This window comes from Crinia signifera, chromosome 9 (genome assembly GCF_055691185.1).
Source record: "Crinia signifera chromosome 9, ASM5569118v1, whole genome shotgun sequence".
Classification (NCBI taxonomy): Eukaryota; Metazoa; Chordata; class Amphibia; order Anura; family Myobatrachidae; genus Crinia; species Crinia signifera.
The window spans coordinates 13,432,437-13,456,597 of NC_139225.1; the positions used below are offsets into that span (position 1 = coordinate 13,432,437).

At 43.7% G+C, this 24,161-nt stretch overlaps 1 protein-coding gene across 5 annotated transcripts in view; it reads right to left on the bottom strand.

Annotated features, from left to right (window-relative positions):
* MORN5 (MORN repeat containing 5) overlaps window positions 1–24,161 on the bottom strand; it is a 25,856-nt gene continuing 1,695 nt past the window's right edge. For 4 of the 5 annotated variants that reach the window (XM_083161058.1, XM_083161054.1, XM_083161057.1 and 1 more), the window contains exons 3-6: window positions 22,990–23,101; window positions 21,919–22,050; window positions 5,606–5,717; window positions 1–221 (exon numbers count right to left, since the gene is read on the bottom strand). In XM_083161058.1, coding sequence (XP_083017184.1) covers window positions 218–221; window positions 5,606–5,717; window positions 21,919–22,050; window positions 22,990–23,101 — 360 coding nt within the window. In that variant the 3' untranslated portion in view covers window positions 1–217. The remainder of the gene's footprint in view (window positions 222–5,605; window positions 5,718–21,918; window positions 22,051–22,989; window positions 23,102–24,161) is intronic. The other variant, XM_083161055.1, reaches the window with a different exon arrangement.

Here is a 24,161-nt window from a genome sequence, read left to right on the forward strand (position 1 = left end):
TAAATGTATAACATTGTAATATGCTTTATTTGTTTAAACGTCTTTTACAGGCTGGCTTTCATTATTTGTTAAATGGCTTGTTCTTCTATAAACATTGCCGGATAGCTGTTTCGGGTAAAAATATCATATCTGATGGTACTGCTACTATTTAGGTTTGTATCCGACAATCTCATCCCATCCCTTGCGACAGGTTTGAATTATCCATTCATGTTCATCATCATCTGAAAAAAAAGAAAACAGTTTATTTCATATTTGCTATATACATAAGGAATGTCATTATAAAGATTGTCCAAATATCGTACCGCACACATAAAAGGACTAACGATTGCAGCAGTGCTTCCCAAACTTACAGAGGTCTTATAAAGAAGCCATGGGTAAGTGGCAGGTGTACTAGTCCAATGTCAAATGATTTCAGCTGGGGAGTTTGAATGCTGGACTATGTGCTGCAAGTATCCGCAGAGAGGCAGCGTGCGTCCATTTATGGGCCCTACACACATTGCGATGTGTGCAGGGCTACCTAGCTATGCTAGGTCGGGCTGTGCTGCGCCGCTATCGCCTAGCACACAGAGCTGACAGCCCACACACAAAGCGAGCTGTCAGCTCTGTGTGCTAAGCGAGCAGACAGCGCCAGTGTTCTCCGGTGGGAGAACACTGCCGATGCCGAGATTGATGGACACTGTCCATCAATCTCGGCCAGCGATAAAGACGCGCGGGGACGCGCACGGGTGCCGATATAGCCCCCACACATACACCGATGTGAGGGCATTTGCTAAGCGACTTTGCCAAACTAAGAAAAATCGCTTAGAAAGTGTGTAGGCCGTATTAGAGTGACTGTATTCCTAAATTGCAGAAATGCTTCCCTGCCCCTTCCTGAATCATTAAGCTGAATTGTAGAATTATTTTTTAATTTCAATTTATTTTATTTGTTTGGCTTCTCAGTTATTGGGACATAACTAGTGTAATATTACATTTTATGTACCCAACTAAAAAAAAGTGGTACTGTTAGGAATTTATATGGCCTAGGTGCTGAGCAAGAAACTGTCAAGATACTAAGCACTCCATTCCCCTCAAACTAATTGCCACATTGAAACGATGGGGGTTATTTTGGTTCATTCTTTCTGACAAAATCCTTCTTAGATGGACAAAACTATGTGCACTGCAGGTGGGGCAGATGTAACTTGTGCAGAGAGAATTAGATTTGGGTGGGGTTTTGCTTCAAAGTGAGATCTATATTGCAGTATAAAAATAAAGCAGTCACTATTTACCCTGCACAGAAACAAAATAACTCACCCAAATCTAATTCTCTCTGCACATTTTACATCTGTCCCCCTGCAGTGCACGTGGTTTTGTCTATCTAAGAAGGATTTTGTCAGAAAGAGTGAACCAAAATAAATCCAACGAGTGGAGTTTGCACCCCACGTGAATCCCCAAAGTCATACATAGGACCTTATTCTGATTGACTCGTAAGACTTTCAAGTCCAAAGAAATTCACAGCCTTGCAATTCCATCAGACACCGCCCGCAGTGACGCAACAAACCCCCCCCCACACACACACACATGACCCCCTGGCATGGCTGCAAATGGATGATTTGCATAATCAGCCATTCGCAGATAGATAGCTGACAACCATCAAATCATTTCTCCAGCACTCGTAGTTCAGAGACACCTATATGGTGACTCTAAACTGTGGGCACCCTGTGGGAGGACATCCGGTGATGTCAGCTGCCCGCCCCCCGCACCCGTGTCATGGCCTCATTAGCCTAAGAATGCCCAGCTTTCTCATGGGAATGGCCATGAAATGCTGGGCGTTCCCATATGGTGATGGGGCTGCCTGGCACCCCACCCCGCTCGCCGTGTAGGGTTCATACAGAATGTTTGCCATGGGTGCAAGCACCCTGCGTCTACGCATGCGCAGATGCACAACATCAGTCGAATGCACCGAGGACAGAATGGATCTGAATAAGGTCCTTAACCTCCCAGATCGTGCAAATAATACAGTTGGTTTGCATGCAGGAAAAAACACCATCGTTTTTATGACAATAAGTGGTTTTCGGTGCCGAATCACACAGCGTTTCTCCGTGCCACGGGGGATATTGCCAGCAATTAACTGAGGGGTAACTGAATAAACCCTCTGAGTGCCATGAATCAAGACATTTTGGCTACTGTACCTCTGCAATACAAACAAAGCACAACATAGCAAGATTCAAAACTTTCTAAACATAGTAGTCCATAGCTATGTGTATATAGCCATCAGTGGTGCTTGAGCCATCGCGGGGTACATGAGAGTACATGAGGGAAAGGGGCACTGCTGATGGGCGTTTACAATCTATAGGGGAGGGGTTCACAGATATAGGCGACACAAAGAGGTCAGAGTTCCATTTCCTGTCCTACCAGCTAATATTAGCGACATAATTTGGAATCTATGGGGCTCATTTGTCAATGATAAACTTGTTGTGAATGATACATCTTGTTGAGCGTGATCAATGGTGTCAATCATCTCCCAACTGTAATGGGTTTAAAAAATTACATTTGTGAGCGGATTGCCTGGATCATACACAAAGACCAATATACTATTACCAGCGATCGCTGATTGCAGATGGCCAATAGGATAGCCCAATAAAAAACATTGGTGAAACATTAGGAAAAATAGCCTTTTCCGCTCCTGATGTTTTGCCGGGGGGGGTAATTTGATACCCTTGAATGAGTTTTAACACGTACAACAAGTTTTATCACTCGTCGATAAATGGGCTCCGATGTTTCCTGGCAGGTTCCTTTTTCATTCCTCTGTGATGGAGTAATATCTGGGATAGGTGCCTCATTTTCTCTGGATTTCATTCATTTTTCCCTTACCATAGACTAGAGGTAAAACATTTCCTATTATATGTTGACTTTCTAAGTTACTAAAAGAAATGTGTCATTGTCTTGTTGTCAACCATTTCAGTCTACAAATTTTTTACGTAGGGGTGATTCTGGACTGCTCGCTTAGTAGCAGTCATTCGCTGCTTAGCGAGCGCCGTAACGCTTCCCGGCCGAACTCTGAATCCCCTTGGTACCATGCAAGGGGATATACGCGAACACATCCCCTCGCATGTGGACAAAGGGGAAAGAAATGATTCGATGGTCGCCAACCACCAATATGTTCTCTCCCCTTTGGAAATAAGTCAGTCTAAAGTCAGTCCATCGAAAACGGAGCGGACGCTGATGTCATGTGATGTCAGCGGCTCACCACCGGCAGGCATTGGCCTGCTTGCGTTCCCAGGGGAAGGCAAGCGTTTTCATGACCCATAAAACCCTGGGGCGTTCCCCTGCTCCCGCACGATGTCCGCCCCCACCCACCACCCCCTCTGGAGCAAATGGCTTGGCAAGTGTAAAACTCGGAGGCTGAATTTGTCCCTGTCCGATCATTGTTGAATCAGGCCCTCAGACCAAAGTGTTTTCTGTGATCGCTTTAATACTACGTATAAGCTTTTAACTTTTTATTCCTTGATGTGAACTAACTGTAGATCAACAATTAGTCATTTTGATAAACAAGTTATATTTAGCAGTAGCCTCACCTGTCCCCCACAAATGTGACCTACTGTATCCAAAATGCATCTACACTTCCTTGAAAATGTGTCTTCTATACCAGCATTGGTAAATAAAAGCAACAATCAAAAAATATATTTCAGGTTTTTTTTGACTAGTTACTGTCATTTGTGCTTGTCACCGATGAGGTTACCCCACTCTGATTATGAATTATCCCATTACCTACGCCATCTGAATGCACAGGTTAACTACTAAACACTTTTCTGGTCCTACAAAGCCATAGTGAAGAGCATAATTGCTTGGGAAGAACTCAGAGGTACCTCTTATACCCCTTTCAGACATACTCCAAAATCCCAGGTTTTTGCATATGAACTCAGGATTTTGGTATGTCTGAAAGGGTCAACCCAGGTGTTAAAACCCAGGTCTCTAACCCTTCTTTTTACCTGGATTGAAGATCTGGGATTTACGACCTGGTTGACTCTTTCAGACATAAGAAAACCCCGGTAATTTTCTGGTGTAAGTGTGAAAGGGTGCAGGCTGACCCAGCAGTCAAAATGCCGGGTAATTCCCATGTTGCATGTCTGAGAGGGGTATTTGCTTGAAAGTGTCCACATCACGTGCAATTATCCCAAAAAAGTCAATAGGAAATAGAATGTACTACATCTAACAATAAGTGGAAACATGATTCTGGAACCCCAGGATTTTTGCTTCTACCTTTTGCTTCTACTTTTTGCTTCCAGTTGCTCTATAAGACTTTTCTTAGTATATAAGATTCTCACTGCAAAACTCATTTGTACAGTTGATGCTGGTTTCATCATTTAAAATGGAAGCTGGATCAAAAAATTTTCTTTCATTTTATAGATCAGTTTTTGAAAACCGTATTCAAACAATACATTACAGGAAACGCAATAGTACTGACATGCAACGGACATGCAGCATTTTAAATCAGTGACACTCTAAACAAAATACAAAAACGCTATTCTATAGTATAGAGTGTTTAAGAAGCAAAACAACATACATTTCAGACATTGTCACCCAAATGTGTGCCAGGATTTAAACAGTTACTATTTGTATATACGGTTTCCAGAGCAAAAGAAAGGATTGGTTTCATAATTACTGTAGTTCTGAGGCGATTTGAATCTGTGCAGCTGCAACCTCTTCAGCGGTAACCCACAAAACAAGACAAATTGGGCTTATTATACTGAACAAGCCTTAAAGCCCCTCCCTGATTGTCAGTAATTGGCAGCAATGAACTTAACAGCCACTTGTCTTATCCTTTTCACACTACCTGGCTGTGCAGCCAACAATTTCAATCACAAATGTATGCGTTCCTTACTGCAGCTGCCACCGCACTCTGCTCTCCTGCCTCCAAAGTCCAAAAACATCAGGACTATGCGTGAAAAGCAAGCAGCATCAATGTTTGAGATGCAATTATTCCCAAGTATCGATTAGCATTAGCAAATGTAAGACTTATAATTGCTATCCTTCCAATAGCAACTATTTCAATATGCTAATGTGATGATATATATATATATATATATATATATATATATATATATATATATATATATATAGCTTTACAACGCTTTCCTTAATGGTCGTATTTAAATATTTATCATAAATGGAATTTCTGACCTCAATAGCCCCTACGTTTGATAAAGGAGGCAAAATGATGTCTGTCTTCAAAGACAACAGGCAAAATGAACTAAGCCATGCTTTTTTGCAAAACAGGGATTTGCATGTATTATTTTAGGATGCGGCACCATTAATAGAGACGTACAATAATAAATGTTGTCATCGTGATTTTTGCAGCACTGAACAATTAAATATTATTGCACGTTTAATATAATTAATAAATACGGTTAATTTCTTAATAAAAATTAAAGATCAATTTAGTTCTCTAACATACAGTATTAATACAATTAAATTGCCCGCATAAGAGAATGAGTTATTTACACAAGACGCCATACGATGCCATACTGACATACTACCATACTGACATACTATGAATACATATGCATTCTCCTGGTCCCGAGCATTTTGGATACGGGATACTCAACCTGTATATATATATACATACAGAAAAGTCCGGTCAATATGCGCAAATAATCCCTTGTAAGGATAGGAGAACTGTCCATATGCTGGTAGATCATGTAGTGCAGCTGTATTCTGGCGAGAGGTAACACCAACACCTCAAGAAGCAGCACATGTAGAAGAAAAAACCAGAGAGCGCACGATGTGATTATAAACGTAAAGAACACTTTTACTGTTATAATATAGTCACATACATGTAAGGTTTAAAACAGCAGGCATGCAAAGGTATATTAACCCGGAGAAGCAAGTCAGGCATCAACACGCTGACACGAATAGCGCGGTAGCAGCTGAGAACTCCAAGCCGGGACCAAGAACAGATCAGACGACGTCACAGCGTCAACACGTCATCCAGGACCGCCCCAACGCGTTTCGTCATTAGATGACTTCGTCAGGAGGCGTATCCCAACATAATCATGGAAGCACTTAAATACCTTCAACTTACTGATTGACATGAGGTAAAATTTACATTTAAAGTGACCGTGCATAAAAAATAACAAATAGTGTGCAACATACTGCAATACAATGATACATGAATACATAATGTCATACAATATACAAGAATAATTTGCAGAATACATAAATATATATAAAAAGTACAAAAATATACAAAAATACAAATATATAGAAATACAAAAATACAAAAATACCGAAATACACAAGAAAAATATACATAAAATCCAGCTAAGCTAAAAACGAAGGATGCCGACACAGAAACCACACGCCAAAGGTCACCATCTACAGACTATAGCAAGGATAAAGGGGTGACAGCCCAACAACAGTATCCCGCCAATCTATAGAAGGTTTACAATGGTTTAATGTAGAAAAGGAACTATGTCGACACCCTCGTTAAGACCGGCTGGGGACATAGTGTTCATAGTAAAAATCCAGTAAGTCTCCCTACGGCTCAATTTATTTAAAACATCACCACCTCTTTCGTCGAGGGTGACATGTTCCAACGCTTTAAAAGAAAAGAAATCAAGATTAGAATTACAACAAGATGCAAAGTGTCTAGGAACACTATGTAACACAGACTTGTTTCGAATACTCCTAGTATGTTCAAGTATTCTTAACTTAAGTGGGCGCTTCGTCTTCCCAATATATCTCTTGCCACATCGACAGGACAACATGTAGACAACACAAGGTGTCAAACATGTCATTCTGCTCTTAATGACCCAATTCTTAGTACCATCATTGCTAAAAAATTTGTAATGATCTTTGTCAACATATTGGCACATCTTGCATTTGTTGCAAGGAAAAAAACCATTGCAATTTTTTAACCAACCGTCATTAACATTAGTAATTTCCTTTACCCTACTGGGAGCCAACATAGATCTTAAAGAGGCAGCTTTCCGAAATACAACCTGGGGTTTAGGGGGTAACAAATCTTTCAAAAGGGGATCTAACAGTAAAATGTCCCAATGTCTACCAAGAATGTCTCTAATGGCAGAACTTTTGGAATTAAATTTTGTTACAAATGGCACAAAATTGTCAGTTCTAGTTTCACGATTTTTGTACTGTAGGAGATCATTACGATCTCTATCACGAGCTTTCTTTTGACAATTATCAACCAGTCTGGGAGGGTATTTCTTATCGATGAACCGCCTGCTATAAATAGCAGATTGTTCATCGAATTTTTCCAGACTGGCACAGTTCCTCCGAACTCTGACAAATTGGGAATATGGGATGTTGTTAACCCATTTCCCAAAATGGCAGCTGTTGAAGTGAACATATATACGATAAATGAAGCGGCACTCGGAGGCAGGTAGAAGGGTGAAAAGTGGGGACCCTTTAATCCAAGAGATCCATTATCTACGTTTCGGGGTGCAGTGACCCCATCATCAGGATATAAAAGGATATATATAAATATATATATGGGTAGATGTATAAAGATATCGGCGACTAATTACTGGGCTGGTAAAGTTGATTAATAAATAAAAATATATTTATTTAGATGACTAAAAAGTATACATATAAATATGGACAATTTAAAAAATACAAGGATAAAAAATTGGTAACAGATGCAAATGGATATACAAAAAAAGGGGTATACAAAAAAAGGAGGGGGGAGTCTAAAAATATATGATAGTGGAAATCTTCCTAAAATCAATAAATAAGCATATAAATAGAAAGGAGATTAGCTTAACTTAGAATGGATGGAGATCAGTGGTTTTCCCAACGCGTTTCGTCGATGTGAAGTCACATCGACGAAACGCGTTGGGAAACCACTCATCTCCATCCATTCTAAGTTAAGCTAATCTCTTTTGTATTTATATGCTTATTTATTGATTTTAGGAAGATTTCCACTATCATATATTTTTATACTCCCCCCTCCTTTTTTTGTATACCCCTTTTTTTGTATATCCATTTGCATCTGTTACCAATTTTTTATCCTTGTATTTTTAAAATTGTCCATATTTATATGTATACTTTTTAGTCATCTAAATAAATATATTTTTATTTATTAATCAACTTTACCAGCCCAGTAATTAGTCGCCGATATCTTTATACATCTACTCATATTTTCCAAGTGATATACCATCACTCATCTTTAAAGAACTGGCTGACACCCTCTATATAATAAGGGAAGATTGCTGTGGCCACCCAAATCTTACACTAGCACAGGTGGCGCCACTCATTCAAAGTACATATAAATATATATATATATATATTTGTGAAATATATTATACACATTTATAGAACACTGCAAGAATATTTATTTGAACACAAATCATCTTTATACAACAATCATGCACTTAAAAACTGAGTTCTTAGTTTTCAGTTACAAAACACTTTACTAAATAATAGGTTTCAATACAGGATTCAAACCCATAACTTGTTGCATTCTGGATAAGCACCCTACTTATTGAGCTATTTGATCCTGCATAAAGACTATAAGATATCAAACTATATGAATCTAATTGTACTTTTATAAAAAAAAAAAAAAAATCATCATTCTTATTGAGCAGGTCCATTTAGTGTGAAACCACAAAATTCATTGATATTCTTATCTGCAATGATAATATTTTTTTCCCTGAAGTACAAGGTGAGCTTCAAATAGTTAACATTCCTTAGCTTTCTTTGCACGGTCAAATAGCTCATGAAGAGAGAGTGTCTGACTCCAGTACCACAGCTCTCTCAAGTTAAGTTGATGAGCGCTCAATTTATGGTCATGAATGTTGTATGGTATTAACGATAAAATGGGTGGGGGAAGCAGATGGCCAGTCAAGAGATCAAGGTTTAAAGAGAACAGAAGCTACACATAAAAAATAATTAACATACAGATCGGGCCATTCTTATCGTGTCCGCCGGCTCACCATCCGCCAGATACCAGCAGATGGCACACCGGCAGACACGATAAGAATGGCCAAGCGTCTCACACACTCTTGCGTCCATTGCCGAGAATGAGGCTTGCGAGCGTCTCCAACGCGCGATGATGATAAACATCTGCAACTTTGCAAATCTGGCGATCCACGTCTGGCGTTGGGATTTTGATGGCCGGGATTCCGACCGCCGGGATTCCATACCGAATCCACTGCATCATGTCATACATAACCAGTACTATGTATAGAATGCAAGCGTTGCTGACAGCCCTGTACATGTCAACGTATAATTTGTCAGTTCACAATCCTGTAAAGTTCATGTATATCAAGGGACCAAGATTTGGGCATAGGTAGTAGGAAAGTAAGAAGTGTTGTTTTGTTTTCAAATGAAATTGTCTTCGTTATGATCTTTGACACCAACGACCATTTAAACTGCTCTGTAAAAACAAGCCCCATCTGAACTCTGCTGCGATGGACATCCTAAAGCGACACTCCCAGACCCCTGTGCAACTTTAGCTAAACCTGTCTTGCGAAGACGCTGCCACAGAGGACTTCCTGAATATTTCCTACCATCTGCTTTAGATGCTTTAGTGGGCTGGCCTGCAGCCTTGGAGTTTTCCTGCTCCTTCCGGCCCACCCTTCTCAAACGCTTCTGGATAAGTTCCCTGTCATTCCAGAGCCTTTCCTCATTTTCTTTTGCCTACAGCATATTTTTATTATTATTCTTTTACTCTTCCGTTACTTCATGGCTTTGTGCCTTAACAGGACTCTCTTGGGAACTTCATAGCTGTTAACTGTTCCAATTTTATCAATGCACTAAAGTATTAATTAATATTAATATTATATAGATTACAGCTGGTATTACTGGAGGACACCTTCATCAATTTATTTAAGCTCAAGATAAAATATTCTACATATAATAAATGTTGACTTGCACTGACCAATAGTATATTGGGTGGCCCTACCTGTGGTACTATGGCCCTTATTCTAGTTCACGCTTTCTGACAAAATCCTTCTTAGATGGACAAAACCATGTGCACTGCAGGTGGGGCAGATGTAAAATGTCCAGAGAGAATTAGATTTGGGTGAGTTATTTTGTTTCTGTGTAGGGTAAGTACTGCTGCGTGAGAACAGGCCAATGAATTATCAATTTGTCATGCTGCACATGCGCATAAAAGTTTATGCGCAGTTGCCCAACTGCTGCCCAGTGTGAGTGTAGCGACTAGAATGAGGGCCAGTGTATACAGTCTGGACATTGGCCCTTATTCAGATCTGACCGCAGTACAAATTTGTTCTCAAAATGGGCAAAACCATGTGCACTGCAGGTGGGGCAGATGTAACATGTGCAGAGAGAGTTAGATTTGGGTGGGGTGTGTTGAAACTGAAATCTACATTGCAGTGTAAAAATATTGCAGCCAGTATTTACCCTGCACAGAAACAAAATAACTTACACAAATCTAACTCTCTCTGCACATGTTACATCTGCCCCACCTGCAGTGCACATGGTTTTGCCCATTTTGAGAACAAATTTGTACTGTGATCAAATCTGAATAAGGGCCATTGTATAGGCTCAAATCACACCTAGCACACATCTCACTGTGTGTGGGCACATAAATCTTGCGGTTATCCCTCACCCCCCTCATGTTAACTAACACATGTATTCGCAGGGAAATACCACTCTGGCTACTCACCCTTCCTTGACATCACAATTTGGAAACATATTGTAATTAAATATGTTGGAAAATATATACACTAGCCAGGGCCAGTGCAAGGCACCAGGCGAGTCGGGGGGTGGGGGCGCCCTGGTGCCGGGGGGTACCTGCTGCGCCGTCTGGGGAGCGGGCAGGGGGGTCCATGCTGGCGTCTGACAGGAGCCTGCAGTGGTGTCCTTGCCGCGCGGGTACCTGCGGCGCTGTGTATAAAGCTGGTGGTGGCGGGGTCCCTGCAGTGAATAAGAAATAACTAGCGCTATGCGGGGGCGCAGGAAGCGCTTCTGTTTTGAAAACACTGGCCGCACGCTGATTGGCTGAATCTCAGCCAATCAGCGTGCGGCCAGTGTTTTCAAACCCAGCAGCGCTTCCCACGCCGCCGCATAGCCCGGTGGATAGCGCTAGTTATTTCTTATTCACTGCAGGGACCCCCCACCGCCGCCAGCTTTATACACAGCGCGCAGGTACCCGCGCGGCAAGGACACCACTGCAGGCTCCTGTCAGACGCCAGCATGGACCCCCCTGCCCGCTGCCCAGACGGCGCAGCCGGTACCCCCTTTGCATGGGGGGCGAGGGGCGAACTGCACTAGCAAGTCACACAATGAAATTTCCTGCAATAACACAATAGTGGACAATTATATAACTGAAGGAAAAATGGAATATACAAATTGGATTAAACAGTGACATCATTTCAAAATGCTATAGTCACAATGGATTATACAACGGAATTCCCAAATAATCTAAAAAAAAATGTGTTTCTATAGATATGCAGAATTGCATACAGTAGGCATATTTCTACTTTTTATTCCAGAATTACAGGTATGTCATTTATTTCACTTACAGTCCTACAACCATGGGTGTATTTATACTGGGAGCAGTGCACATGGGGCCCAGATTCCAGGGGGTCCAAACACAGCGCATCCTGCAACCATTACTTTAATACGCACTTCTTAAAATCTATATTTCTAAAAATCACCCCGTCTACATAAGTGGCACCCCAATCACACATTGTAGCAAAGGGAGAAACCAGATTCCCTGTCACACGCATGCATCAGAGTTTAGAGTTCTCTACAGCAAGTGACCTAACAATAGCACTGCAGTCCAAGCAGTGGCTTGGGTGGCCAACCGTATGGAATCTGCTGAAAATGTCCCTCCAAAAAATGGCCACCGCCTCAGAGGAGACAGATGCTAGAGGTCCTAATTGACAGATGGATAGATGCTATAGGGGTCCTACTGAGAAGGGTATATTGGAAGTCACGGATTCCGGGTAGTTATCTACATCTATATATTGTTCCTTGCAATGAGCCATGTAAGCACCTGGCAACGAGCAAAAAAAACACTGACAATGGGCATGAAACCCTGGCAGCAAGCATGAAGCCCCTGGTAATGAACATGTAACTCCTGTATTGTTTTTTTTGTTTATGTTTATGCCTTTTTTTTTGGGGGGGGGTGCAAAACTTCTAGTCATGCCAGCGTCTACAACTTCAGACTTCTGCCTTCTGTTTAGTTAAACAGTGATTTTGTCATAGACAGGATATCTTATAAACAAATGTTATAACAACGAGTTCAAAGCCTATGTGAGGACAAGGGATGGATGGGTGTTCCCGCTATATTGTTAATCATTACAGGTTCCTGTGTTTTTGGAAACCATACTGCTTATCTCAGTTGATATAATATTTTCTGCATACCAAACATTTTAGGATCCGTGCCAACTAAAACTGCCCAGGCAGAGTTATAAGACGAGGGTGACAGACAGGACAGCAGGATCAGAAGTACAAGATAAAATCATTTCCATGTTCTTAGTTTCAGTGTTCGGACAGATGATACATTGTACACGTTTGGAATCTCTACACACACATTTAGGGGGGTATGCAGTCCCGGATCACCGCTGACGGTCCCTCCCGACAGCCGTGATCTTGGCCTTTTGTGGTTTCCTGACAGCAAGTTGTCAGGTGGGATTTGATGTCCTGCCTGCCAATCGGCGAAAAGGAGGCGTGTCCCTGTAAACGGCCGTGGATTGTCTATAATCCACGTCTGTTATTGGCAGAACGGGCCCGACAGCTTTTAAAGTCGGGCTCGTTCTGACGTGATCCCGCTTCAATGCTGTCGGTAAAGACAGCATTGAATAGGGATCCGCCGCTATTTACCCCATCGGAGGATTGCATACCCCCTAAGAAGCAGCAACATTATTTAAAGGGTCAAAAATTCTAAAACTCATAAAAAGGTAACTTGTACTATCCACACCCATGCACAGTGGCATAACCACTCATCCGCAGACATATGGTGGCTTGGGGGAGCCAGCCAGTGCAGGGTCCAGGAAAATGCTGCTGTACCAACAGGAAGGAGAAGGAGCTACCGCCTGTTTAAGGAGCAGAGACCGGCGCCTGTAGCCATGCGCCTCCTTCCCTTCCTCCCTGCCGGTAGCGTTGTCTGCTCTCTTTGCACATTTATATCAGCCCCACCTGCAGTGCACTTGGTATAGTCCATTAGACGCTATATACACAGCAGGCTGCGCGCTCTGAAAGCTCTGGAGCATAATATGACTGCAGGGCGAAGACAAGGCTACAAGGACAGAATTTCTGCTGAGCTATGAGAAATCATGGAGTCATACTGGTGGCCAGGAGGAGGCATTTCTACACCTAGTTATGGATTATGATCCCATGATGTGAAAAGAGAGGTGAACGGTGGCCGTGCTCTGCTACTCAGTGCTGGGAAACAGAAAATGAAAAGGTGCTAACCAACGGTCCAATGACTGTAGCGATCAGGTCTATGCAACAGTCCGGAACTGCTGAATGACGGAGCACCTGCTGTGATAGAAAGTATCTCCCCACTCTGTCACCAAGAGTTGGAAGTACCAAGGAAAATGGAGTGAAGTTTAGTACCAAAGGGAGTACAGCAGGTCTCTTATGAGGTCTCCTAGAGTAGTGGTTCCTAACCTGGGGGTACTCTGTAGACCAGTCAGGGGGAACAGAGTAGTGACAAACCATGTTGCAGAGTCATCAGTGTCTCTTTGGGCTTTTGCCTAATCAGCAATCCACTGAGAGCTACCTGCGCTGCTCTCAGAGATCATCTGCCCCACACTGATATGGGTGGAGGAAGCGGCGGGGGTGCGCCCAAAACGTAGCTGCGCCGCTGAGAACACCGTGGCAGCTGGACATGATCTTAAAGACCCTCTCACAGTGCGGGGGCACCTTCCTCCTCCTCCTTAGCTCGGTGCAGGGATCCGGCTGTGCGGGCAGCTGCTTGCTGCGGGGATCCCTCCCTGTGAGCTTGAGATCACTTTCCCCTCACCCCCACCTCAGCGCCGGGCTCTGCAGCAGTGTAACGTGCCCCGACATCCTCCTCCCCATAGGCCGCCGGACACATACACACAAGCCCGTCACTCCACTCCCAGCTCGGCCCCCGGGCTGCACCAGCTGAGGCCCGTTGACAGCTGCTGGAGTGCACCAGGAGGTCAGGCCTGTAGGGGGGTGGTGCTGGTCTGGCCAATCCCAGGCGCACGCACACACCCCACATCTCACTCACAGCTCCAAGCCAATCCCAGGCCGGCCCCGCCAGCATCATCCCACAAACCCCGCCTGCCCCCATCACACCAGAAAATGCAGGGACTAGCCTGGTGTGAAAGGGGCCAACACGGGAATGTCCCTGCATGATCCAGGGACCATATTCCCGGGTAAGTCCCTGCATTTTCTGGTGTGAAAGGGGTATAAGGGTCAATATGACTAAACCAATTTTCCGACTATCTAATGTACAATATGTACTAGGGGTGCCAATCCCAGGATGGGGATCTGCGGGATCCCGGGATTTAGGGCATTTTTGACCGGGATTTGAATCCCGGGATTGGAGGCTCCAATCCCGGGATTACGGGATCGAAATGCGCGTCTGCCCGGACATCGAATTACCCACCTCCTCCATGGCCAGCCGAGTCACCTTGCCTCCTCCATCGCACAGCTCCTCCACCACATGCCGCCGCACAGCTCCTCCACCGCATGCCGCCACACAGCTCCTCCACCGCATGGTGAGAGGTAATATATTCGTCGTTGGGCATATCAGGAGGCCAATCCCGAGAATCCCGGGATTGACAGTTTTTCAATCCCGAATCCCGGGATTGAAAAAACGGTCCGGGATTGGCCTCCCTTATATGTACTTTATGCATGTGTATTCAAAACATTATTGATTAAACTGTTAAAGGTACTGAGGTAATAATACCAAAAAAAGTATGTGTATTGCAGTGTGTGAGACTATAAGCACTATATAAGGCTAAAGATAATAATTATGAGCAATGCCATTAAGTGGCCCACATTAATCATGTGTTGTATGGCTAAGATGCACTGTGTGCTAACATAGGAGTCCCGAGAGAAAGTGCTCTCTTCTGCACAATAAGAGATTGCCGGTGGGTTAATGTTTGCTTCCTATCACTGAAAATGTGTCTTGGCTTTGACAAGTTATATATAACACGCTCTTGAATCAGTCCTCAGAGATCGGTAAGTGCTGCCTGTGGTGCAATGACTGTTCCCAGAGAATTTCTCCAGCTAAGATGAAAAGTGCCAGGAGAGGGACTAAATAAGGTTTTCTGCAGGAACCAGGTTCAATTGGGTAATTGTGGCAAACTGGGCTGCAATTAAATTCAGTCTGAATTCTCCTCTCGTGTACCAAATAAAAGTCAAAATTTACCGCATATGTTCATAGTGTGTTGTGCATAATAGTTGTGTTTCAGCCAATTCGGTAACTTTCAAAGTTTTTCTTTTTCGTAAGTGCAAATAAAATGCATTTTATGTTAATTGGCGAGAACTTGTTACATTCTGGGTAAATCCTTTGATAAAGATGTATTTTGCACCCTGGGGCAGATCAGCGATGGACGCAATAGCATAGCCACAGTACAGATGCCTGCCACAGTAGAGGGATTTGATGGGGTCATGTGGAGCTCAGGAACTGCAGACTGACCAGAAGCTGAAGGGTTAAAGCGAGCAGGTTCAATAAAGTATTTTTTCATAAATGAAAAACAAACGGGTGATACTCAAATACTTCTTTGAGGCAAAAGTCACTGGTATAACTTAAATGGAGCAAGACGACTTTATGGAAGCTGCGGATGAGAGTGGCTTGAAGACCATGAGGGGTGAAGATGAGAGTTTGGGTTGATATCCGGAAGAAGAATGTATATGGTGGCGAGATAATTGGATCCAATAATGAAGACACTGAGAAGACTGTAAATGACTGGAGCTGGATCTGGAACCGGGATCGGGAGGTACTGAGAAGGACCAAAGGAAGCCCGTGAGACAGGACCGGGGTGAATGAACCGGTTTAGGCTTAGGGGTCCGCAAAGGGATATGAGTCCTGCTGGAGACGACAGGCACTAGAATAGCCAGAAGTCTTCCCAAAGAACTGCATGGCTCAGATCAGCCTAGGCAGATCCCCTAAGTACCCTAAAGGCGGCTGCCATTGGCTGACAGGGCAGAGAGGCAGGAAAGACTCTGATCCAATAACTCAATAGCCCACAACCAAGATGGCGGTGCCGGCCTCCCAGCGCTGCCTAGCACTGTTAATTCCCATTCAGCGGGACTCGGTATCCCATGCTGCCGCACATGCCCCATAGTTATCAAGCAAACAGCCTCATTATGTCAATCATGCTACAACTTATGGGGCACTGCAGCCACCGTTGCGTCAACAGATCAGCACATACACATGCAGCCAATACAACATGTTCCATACTTTTGGTGGAGCCCCCAATGTTTCTAGACTACGTAGCACTACTTTTCTCTGCAGTGCTCCACCAGAGTTGTTTCTCTGCTTATCTCTCTGCATACTTACTCTTTACTTTTTAAGAAATCGGGCAACACAAGCTCACACTTATACATGTATATATAAAGTGTATAGACTTGTGTGAAAAATCATTTGCAAAATAGATTAACTATAATCACTTTTTAAAAATATTGACATCTATACAGGTAATAAAACTGTAAAGCTGCGGACACACGGTTAAATATTCCTTTCGATTTTCATTATATTTTCATTTTTCAAAATCGAATCATTTTTCAAAATCGAATCGAAACCGAATCAAAATCAAACAGTAATCGCGCTCCTGTTTAGTGTAAATGGAATAGAAAAATAGATTGTGCAGGCAAGACTGTAAGGTACAAATCTGTACTATTTAGGCAACATCGAATGTGCTTTCCTGGCTGTGCGATTCGATCCCGACAGAATCGGGATCGAATCAAATGTGAATGGCACAGTGTGCATCCTTAAGGGTTATGTCTGTAGAAAGAGATTCTTCTTAAAAATACACTTCTAGGAACGGTTATGTTATGTAGTTTTTATTGATTTTCATAAAAGAAAAGAGAAAATAAAAAACTCCCCAACGTGAGCATTAATATTATGACAAACACAAATGGCAAATAACACGTATAGTGGACTCGTAGAGCACCGATAATCCCAGCAGTACAGTAACGGGCTGCAGTTAGCCTATGACTAAAAAAGCAACTTGCCGACTGGATCATTGTGGCCTACGGTCTATGACCACACACTGTGGACCTTATTCTGGTTGCGGCGGCCAAACGTACGTACGTTCCGTATCAGCGTACGTTTCCCGTACGTGGCCGTTGAGCGAAAGTCCACCCACAAAACATCCGCATACGGACGGTCACAAACACCGACAAAGGGGAGTGGCGTACACTTGAGCGTACGCCGCCGTACACGGACGGATCACCGCTTACACTCCGACAACTGGCGTACAACAGAGCGTACGCCACCGTTTCAGGCCGTCTCTTGTCCGTCTTCCCACCGACATCTTGCGGCTATCTGAGCGTACGCCAGCTTGCACGGACTATTGTTTTCAATGGAAAACTCAGCGTATGTCTAGCCTTTCAACTATGATTAAGCCAATTAAATGAATTATTCTAATTGTTCATCAATTATTGTTTTCTATTACCTCAATTGTCTACCTTAATGAACACCCTAATAAAAATACATTTTAACTAAATAGTGGCCATGGCCTTAAAACATTGCTGAAACATCCTTGTAGCTGTTATGTATTTGTATCATAAATACAAAAAATATGAGTGAAAACGTTGACACATGTCGACTTGTGTAGATTGAGTGTGCTGCTGTTTAAAGTATATGAAAACACGTAGTGAATGTGTATAAATGTTTAACAAATAGCTACCTTAGCATATATAAGCAGGTCTTAAAAAGATTCTTACCTTAAATTAAACAAACCTTTAAATGTCGAGAAGTATATAAAGATAAGCTTCCAATGTGTTTGAGTGATGTGTGTGGCTTGCAGGTAGTGAAATCATGGTTTGGACTTAATAGACTGCAGCATTGCTTATTACATTCAGGTGTATGTGTTTGGTAGTAATCAGCGTTAATTAGCAGACCCAGGCGCACGCTGGCATGCGGTATCTGTAGGGGTGGTATGGAGGTGGCGGCCGCCGGTGTCCGAAATGAACGGTGCTTTCGCCGATCGAGCGGTAGTAGCACCGTACATTTTTTGTGCACACCCCCGTGTACGCCCATGTTTACGCCCAGTTTTCCTCATTATTTCGGCCGCTCCCCTCAACACGCCCCTATGCCGCCCACAGTGACCGTACTCTTGCGGACAGGTTTTTTCGCACGTAAAGAACCGTCCGTGAGCGCTGTGCAGTTGTAGCGCCTGCGCATTGCGGAAGGTACGCATGCGCAGATAAAAAAAAAAACAGGAACGTAAGCGTACGGCCCAGCCGCACGAACCAGAATAACCCCCTAAATGAGCCAACTACTGCACCAAAAGGCACCCGTTCTAACTATGGTAAACCCTGCATAGTGTGGCCAGCACTACTGTACATTGTGTAGCCAGTGCTGCAGTTGCTTTCATTGTGGATTGTGTAGCAGTCACTTCTATTACTCTGTAATGCAATATGGACACATCTGCCTCCATTGGAACACAAATCTGTCAATGTAATTTGCATGTACTTCTGATAAATATCTGCAACTCACATAACTACAGTAGGTTAGCCCAGCTCCTACACTCCTCATCAAAAATCAAATAACTATGGCTGTGCAGGTAGTAAGAAAAAAAAGAATCTCAGAGTAATCACTATGGCCCTTATTCTGGTCTGTGCGGCCGGAGCCGCATACGTTGCTCCGGCCGCACAAACCAATCCCCGCCTACAATACGGATCGCCACGGCCGTCCGTACGCGGACGGCTGGCGATCCGCATGAAAATGGTGGGGCGTACGCCTCCACCATGGTGGGAGCTGCCCCCTGCATTCGATGGTCGACGACCATCGAAGGCAGGGCCGCACGCTCCCCCCGCTCACGCAAGCTTAGAGCACACGGACAATCGTCCGTGTGAAAGCTTGTATGGGGGCTGAGAGCTGACATCCGGCGATGTCAGCTTTCCGCCCCCATCACTGGCGTCATAGCCTCATTACCATGCATACGCCCCGCGTTTGCATGGGAACGCCCATGAAACGCTGGGCGTATACATAGGTAAATGAGGCTATCAAGCCCCTCACGCCCCTATACGCCCCCTTTGCGGCGTATAATTTTTGTGTGCGGCGATTTCGCCTGCACATGCGCAGAGTGACCTCTGCGCATGTGCAGAGTGAAAACATCGGCGGTACGGCCGCACGCGGGCCGTACCGCACAGATTAGAATAAGGGCTTATATTTGGCAGGAATACAAAAGGATTGGGGAGACAGCAGCGCTATAACAGGAACAACATAGGTGTGGTGTTCCAGGGGCAGAATTGTAGTAACATTCAACACCTACTTAAATGTCCATACACATATATATCAATGGATGTAGGCAGTCAATCAAGGAAAACGGCAACTCCTGTTACCGCATGCAGACAGAAACTTACTTTAACGTTCTGTCTCGCATGCACGTATCGTTTTTTTTTAAATAGCTGTTACTGCATACATTCACATGCGGCACAGGCTATTTTGTCCAATTGGGAGTTTGATGGTCTCCCGGGGTTATACAAGCCGCTGATTATTTGATTACTCCAGTTGGTATTTTCGCCAGGTCACAAGTGCGTGTTTCTTTTGTACTATATTTAGCAGCCTGTAAACCAAAATGATAAGGTACTGACTGTATGCTGAAGAACATACCCATACCCTCCAACTGTACCGTTTTAGCCGGTACAGTACCGCTTTTTAACGGACTGTACCGGCTAAAAATCAAATGTACCGATGTACCGATTTTCTTTGTCGGTAGCCGCTCCTCTGAGCCCGCAGGCGATGGCTGCAGGCTGTGATGGATCGTGGATGGCTGGACGCATATACGCAGATCCAGTATGGATAATTGTGTCCCAGTGTGGCTTGTGCGGCATCACGGCAGCCAGCGCTGAAGCGCCGTCTGACGTCAGCACTCAGCACGCTTCCTGGGTACCTGACTGTCCTGCACGCTGCCTGCGCACCCGTCCAGCATGCTTCCTGCGCACCCGCCACCGGTGATCTGACTGGTGTCACGGCCGCTGGACTTGGATGGGGGTGCAGTACAATTTTAAAATTAATGTTCATCCTCAGGTGGGGGCGTGGCCACGGATATATGAGGTGTTGCCACACCCCCTCTTCACATGGACACTCCCCTATATATGTGACCACGCCCCCTGTACCGATTTCCATCGCTAAAATGTTGGAGGGTATGCATACCTAAAGTATAATTAAGCAAAACTTATGGTTCCAGTCTAGTATACCTAGTGATGCATGCAGAGAGGAAGGGGATATCACTCTAATGATACTTTCTCTACGATGTTCTACTTCTGTGGGGGGGGGATGCAGGCTTTCGAGCATACAAATGTGTCCTCACGCATCTAGTGCGGTATATAATGCCCCTTATATACTCATTTGAGTCGTGCGGAATATAATGCCGCCCATGAAGAATTACGTCCTGCCCCTAGTCTAAATAGGCAATGCAGCGGGAGATGCACAACACAAGGGAGCTGACAAGTTGGGCATCTTTATTTTTTTGCCCAAAAAGTTGCAACGCAACTAGGATACACCAGTAGACTATGCTGATTAATTTGATATGCAACACTGGTATCTGTTTGTGACAGTCTCCTGGTGTATTCTAGCTGCATCATATTGTACCTAATGTAGGGTACACACCAGAACGATTTGGCCTCAAAACATCCTATTTCAATACAATCTCGACCGATTGTATGTAATTTAGGCATGTTTTGGCCCATTTCTGATCTGATTCCGATCCTATGCACGTCCCCGCTGATCGTTTGGTCGTTTTTCAGAACCTACCTGCAGCAGGTAGGATTTGAAAACTACTCCTCCAACTGGGTACAGATCAGATCGGTTTTGGATCGTTTGCAGGTGGTATGATTTAACAGATCGTGAGACGATCGTACAATCGTCTTATGGTCTTTTCACCATCTGCATCGTTCTGGGGTGTACCAAGCATTAGATACATTTTGGGGGGAGAAAAAATGACACCTAACACTAGCATTGGGCCTTATTCTAGTTCACTCTTTCTGACAAAATCCTTCTTAGATGGACAAAACCATGTGCACTGCTGGTGGGGCAGATGTTACTTGTGCAGAGAGAATTAAATTTGGGTGGGGTTTTATCTAATTCTCTCTGCACATTTTACATCTGCCCCCCTGCAGTGCACATGGTTTTGTCCATCTAAGAAGGATTTGTCAGAAAGAGTCAACTAGAATAAGGCCCAGTGTCTCACGGGACCTGAAGCGCCAACAGGTGCTATTTGGTGTGACTACAGAAAAGATGTATGAAGACACATCTGACATCTGTATATTAGACAGGGGATCCTTCAGGTATCTACAACTGTATTTAAAATGGATATTTTTCAGCGTGCCATACCCATTGCTAAAACTCACAACCTTATACACAGCTGTCGACAACAAATACGTGGAGCTATTTGATCTCACATAGGAAGCCTTGGAATCCCTTCTATATAAGTTCATTTTAAGGTCCCGTTTAAACCAGTGCAGAATCCACTCTCTTTGTATGGTCTGGCATTGTTACTGTGTATACATGAACAACAATTTTTGTGGAAGTGCAGGGTGAGAGAGGAAAGCGGGATCCTCATACACAATAGTCTAAAGTGGGCAGAGGGCCACAGCAGGACAGCAAGATAAGCAGGATATAACCGTGATACCTCCTGTGCATCGTATGTGATCCAGCGGCTCCCCAGCATGCAGTTGACGAGGTATCGCATGCAAGGCGGCATGCCATACCTCGGAGTCAGGTATGGGAACCTTACAGCTAAAACAAACACAACAATAACCACAACAGATATAATACAGCTGAATGCTAACCGGCATTTCTCAGAAACCGGTGCTGGTAGTCCGTCACAACACGAGAATCTGGGTGATAAAATCCATCGCCACAATCATAATAGCCTTCGGGAATTTGTCTGGGAGGATCCAGATCTGTGAGTTGGGAGCGACCTTAAAAAAAAGGAAATATTCTTTGAGATTCTTTGCTATTTTTTATCCTAATACTTCTTATCTACATTAATACATTTCACCTGTAACAAGCAAGACATAAGAAGGCTGCATCTTCTTCAAATGATTAAAAAGGTCAGTACGGATGGTGTAATGGTTATATTACTGCCTCACAGCGCTGAGGTCATGGGTTCTATTCCCACCATGTGTTATATATACGGGCAGTACGGACGGTGTAATGGTTATATTACTGCCTCACAGCGCTGAGGTCATGGGTTCTATCCCCACCATGTGTTATATATACGGGGCAGTACGGATGGTGTAATGGTTAGCATTACCGCCTCACAGCGCTGAGGTCATAGGTTCTATCCCCACCATGTGTTATATATACAGGGCAGTACGGATGGTGTAATGGTTAGCATTACCGCCTCACAGCGCTGAGGTCATGGGTTCTATCCCCACCATGTGTTATATATACGGGGCAGTACGGATGGTGTAATGGTTAGCATTACTGCCTCACAGCACTGAGGTCATGGGTTCTATCCCCACCACGTGTTATATATACGGGGCAGTACGGATGGTGTAATGGTTATAGCATTACTGCCTCACAGCGCTGGGGTCATCCGTTCCATTCCCACCATGTGTTATATATACGGGGCAGCACGGATGGTGTAATGGTTAGCATTACTGCCTTACATTGCATTACTCCCACATTGCAAAAATATACTGGTAGTTTTTTTGGCTCCCAACAAAATTAACCCTAGAATGTCTGTGTGTGCATGTACATGTGATAGGGAATATAGATTGTAAGCTCCACGGGACTGATGTGAATGTTCAAAATATTCTCTGTAAAGCGCTGCGGAATCTGTGTGTGCTATATATAAGAAACTGGTAATAGATAAATACATTTAAGAGCATGTATTTATGCAGCTGTAATAGCACCTGCAGGTTTCAAACCAGAACACATTTCTGTATAAAATCTTCTGTCGTAGCCATCACAGTAGCGCCATTTCTCTTTTTCATATTGAAGTCCATCTGCAAAAGTGTATTTTCCCTGCAAAATTCAAAATACATATGAAACAGAGCAAAATAAAGATTTAATGATATAACAAATAAATTTTCTAGCAATATAAGTTATAAGTAAATGACAACTTGGTATACAGCTCTTTCCATACATTTTGCTTTTCAATTTCTCAATGAAAAGGCCGTACCACTAAACTCTTCCAGATTTGATAACTCTGACACAGTGGTCGAAGTGGAAATTTTGAAGTGGGGGTATGGAAATTTTGAAGTGGGGGTATGGAAAAGTAAAGAGTGAATATAGTGCGCACCTTCGGACACCCCCCTGTCCATCAACGTCCCCTGCCAGACTGCCCCGTTGTACAGGGGTATTACAAAAGCACAATATGTGCTGCTGAGTGATCAGAGAGCATCCTGAGGGGGAAAAAAAACTTTTTTTTTTATCTTCAGATTAAAGTGGGGGTATGCCATACCCCCGTATACCGCCCCACTTCGACCACTGCTCTGACAGCAAAAAAAAAAAGACTGTATAACTTTATGTGTATGTAAATGATCACATATGGATTCTTATTATGAATTATTACAGCCAGTCACATGAGTGGGGATATGTTTTTGTACAGGCGGCAGAGGGGGAGGGGCTGACCTGTTCGCTAGACTGCAAGTATATGCAGCTTAGCGAAAAGATCTGAAGCAGACCCAAAGTGTCCCCCAGCTGTGGTGTACCCAGGATGACTGGTGAAGCCCCATGCTGGTTTAAAAGATATGGGGGGGGCCCTACTTCTTTTGCACACTATCTTTTTTTTTTTACTTTTAGCAATTTAAACATTTTTCCATACAAAAGCATGCATGGATCTCACTGATCTGTGCGTGCTTCTATCAAACTATCCAGCCAGACCCGAGTCTTTTATTGGGCGAATGTTTAGTCATGTTTGGTGTGAGATTTGAAAAAGCGCAGCTAATTTCATGTGCGATTTCCATACTTTGAAATGATAAAACATCTGAACGTCAATTTTAATGTGCGTTTTTGGTCATGGCAAAATGTGTGATTTTTGCCGCAACGTTAATGAGGACTTCCATTTTGGATGAAGGAAGGG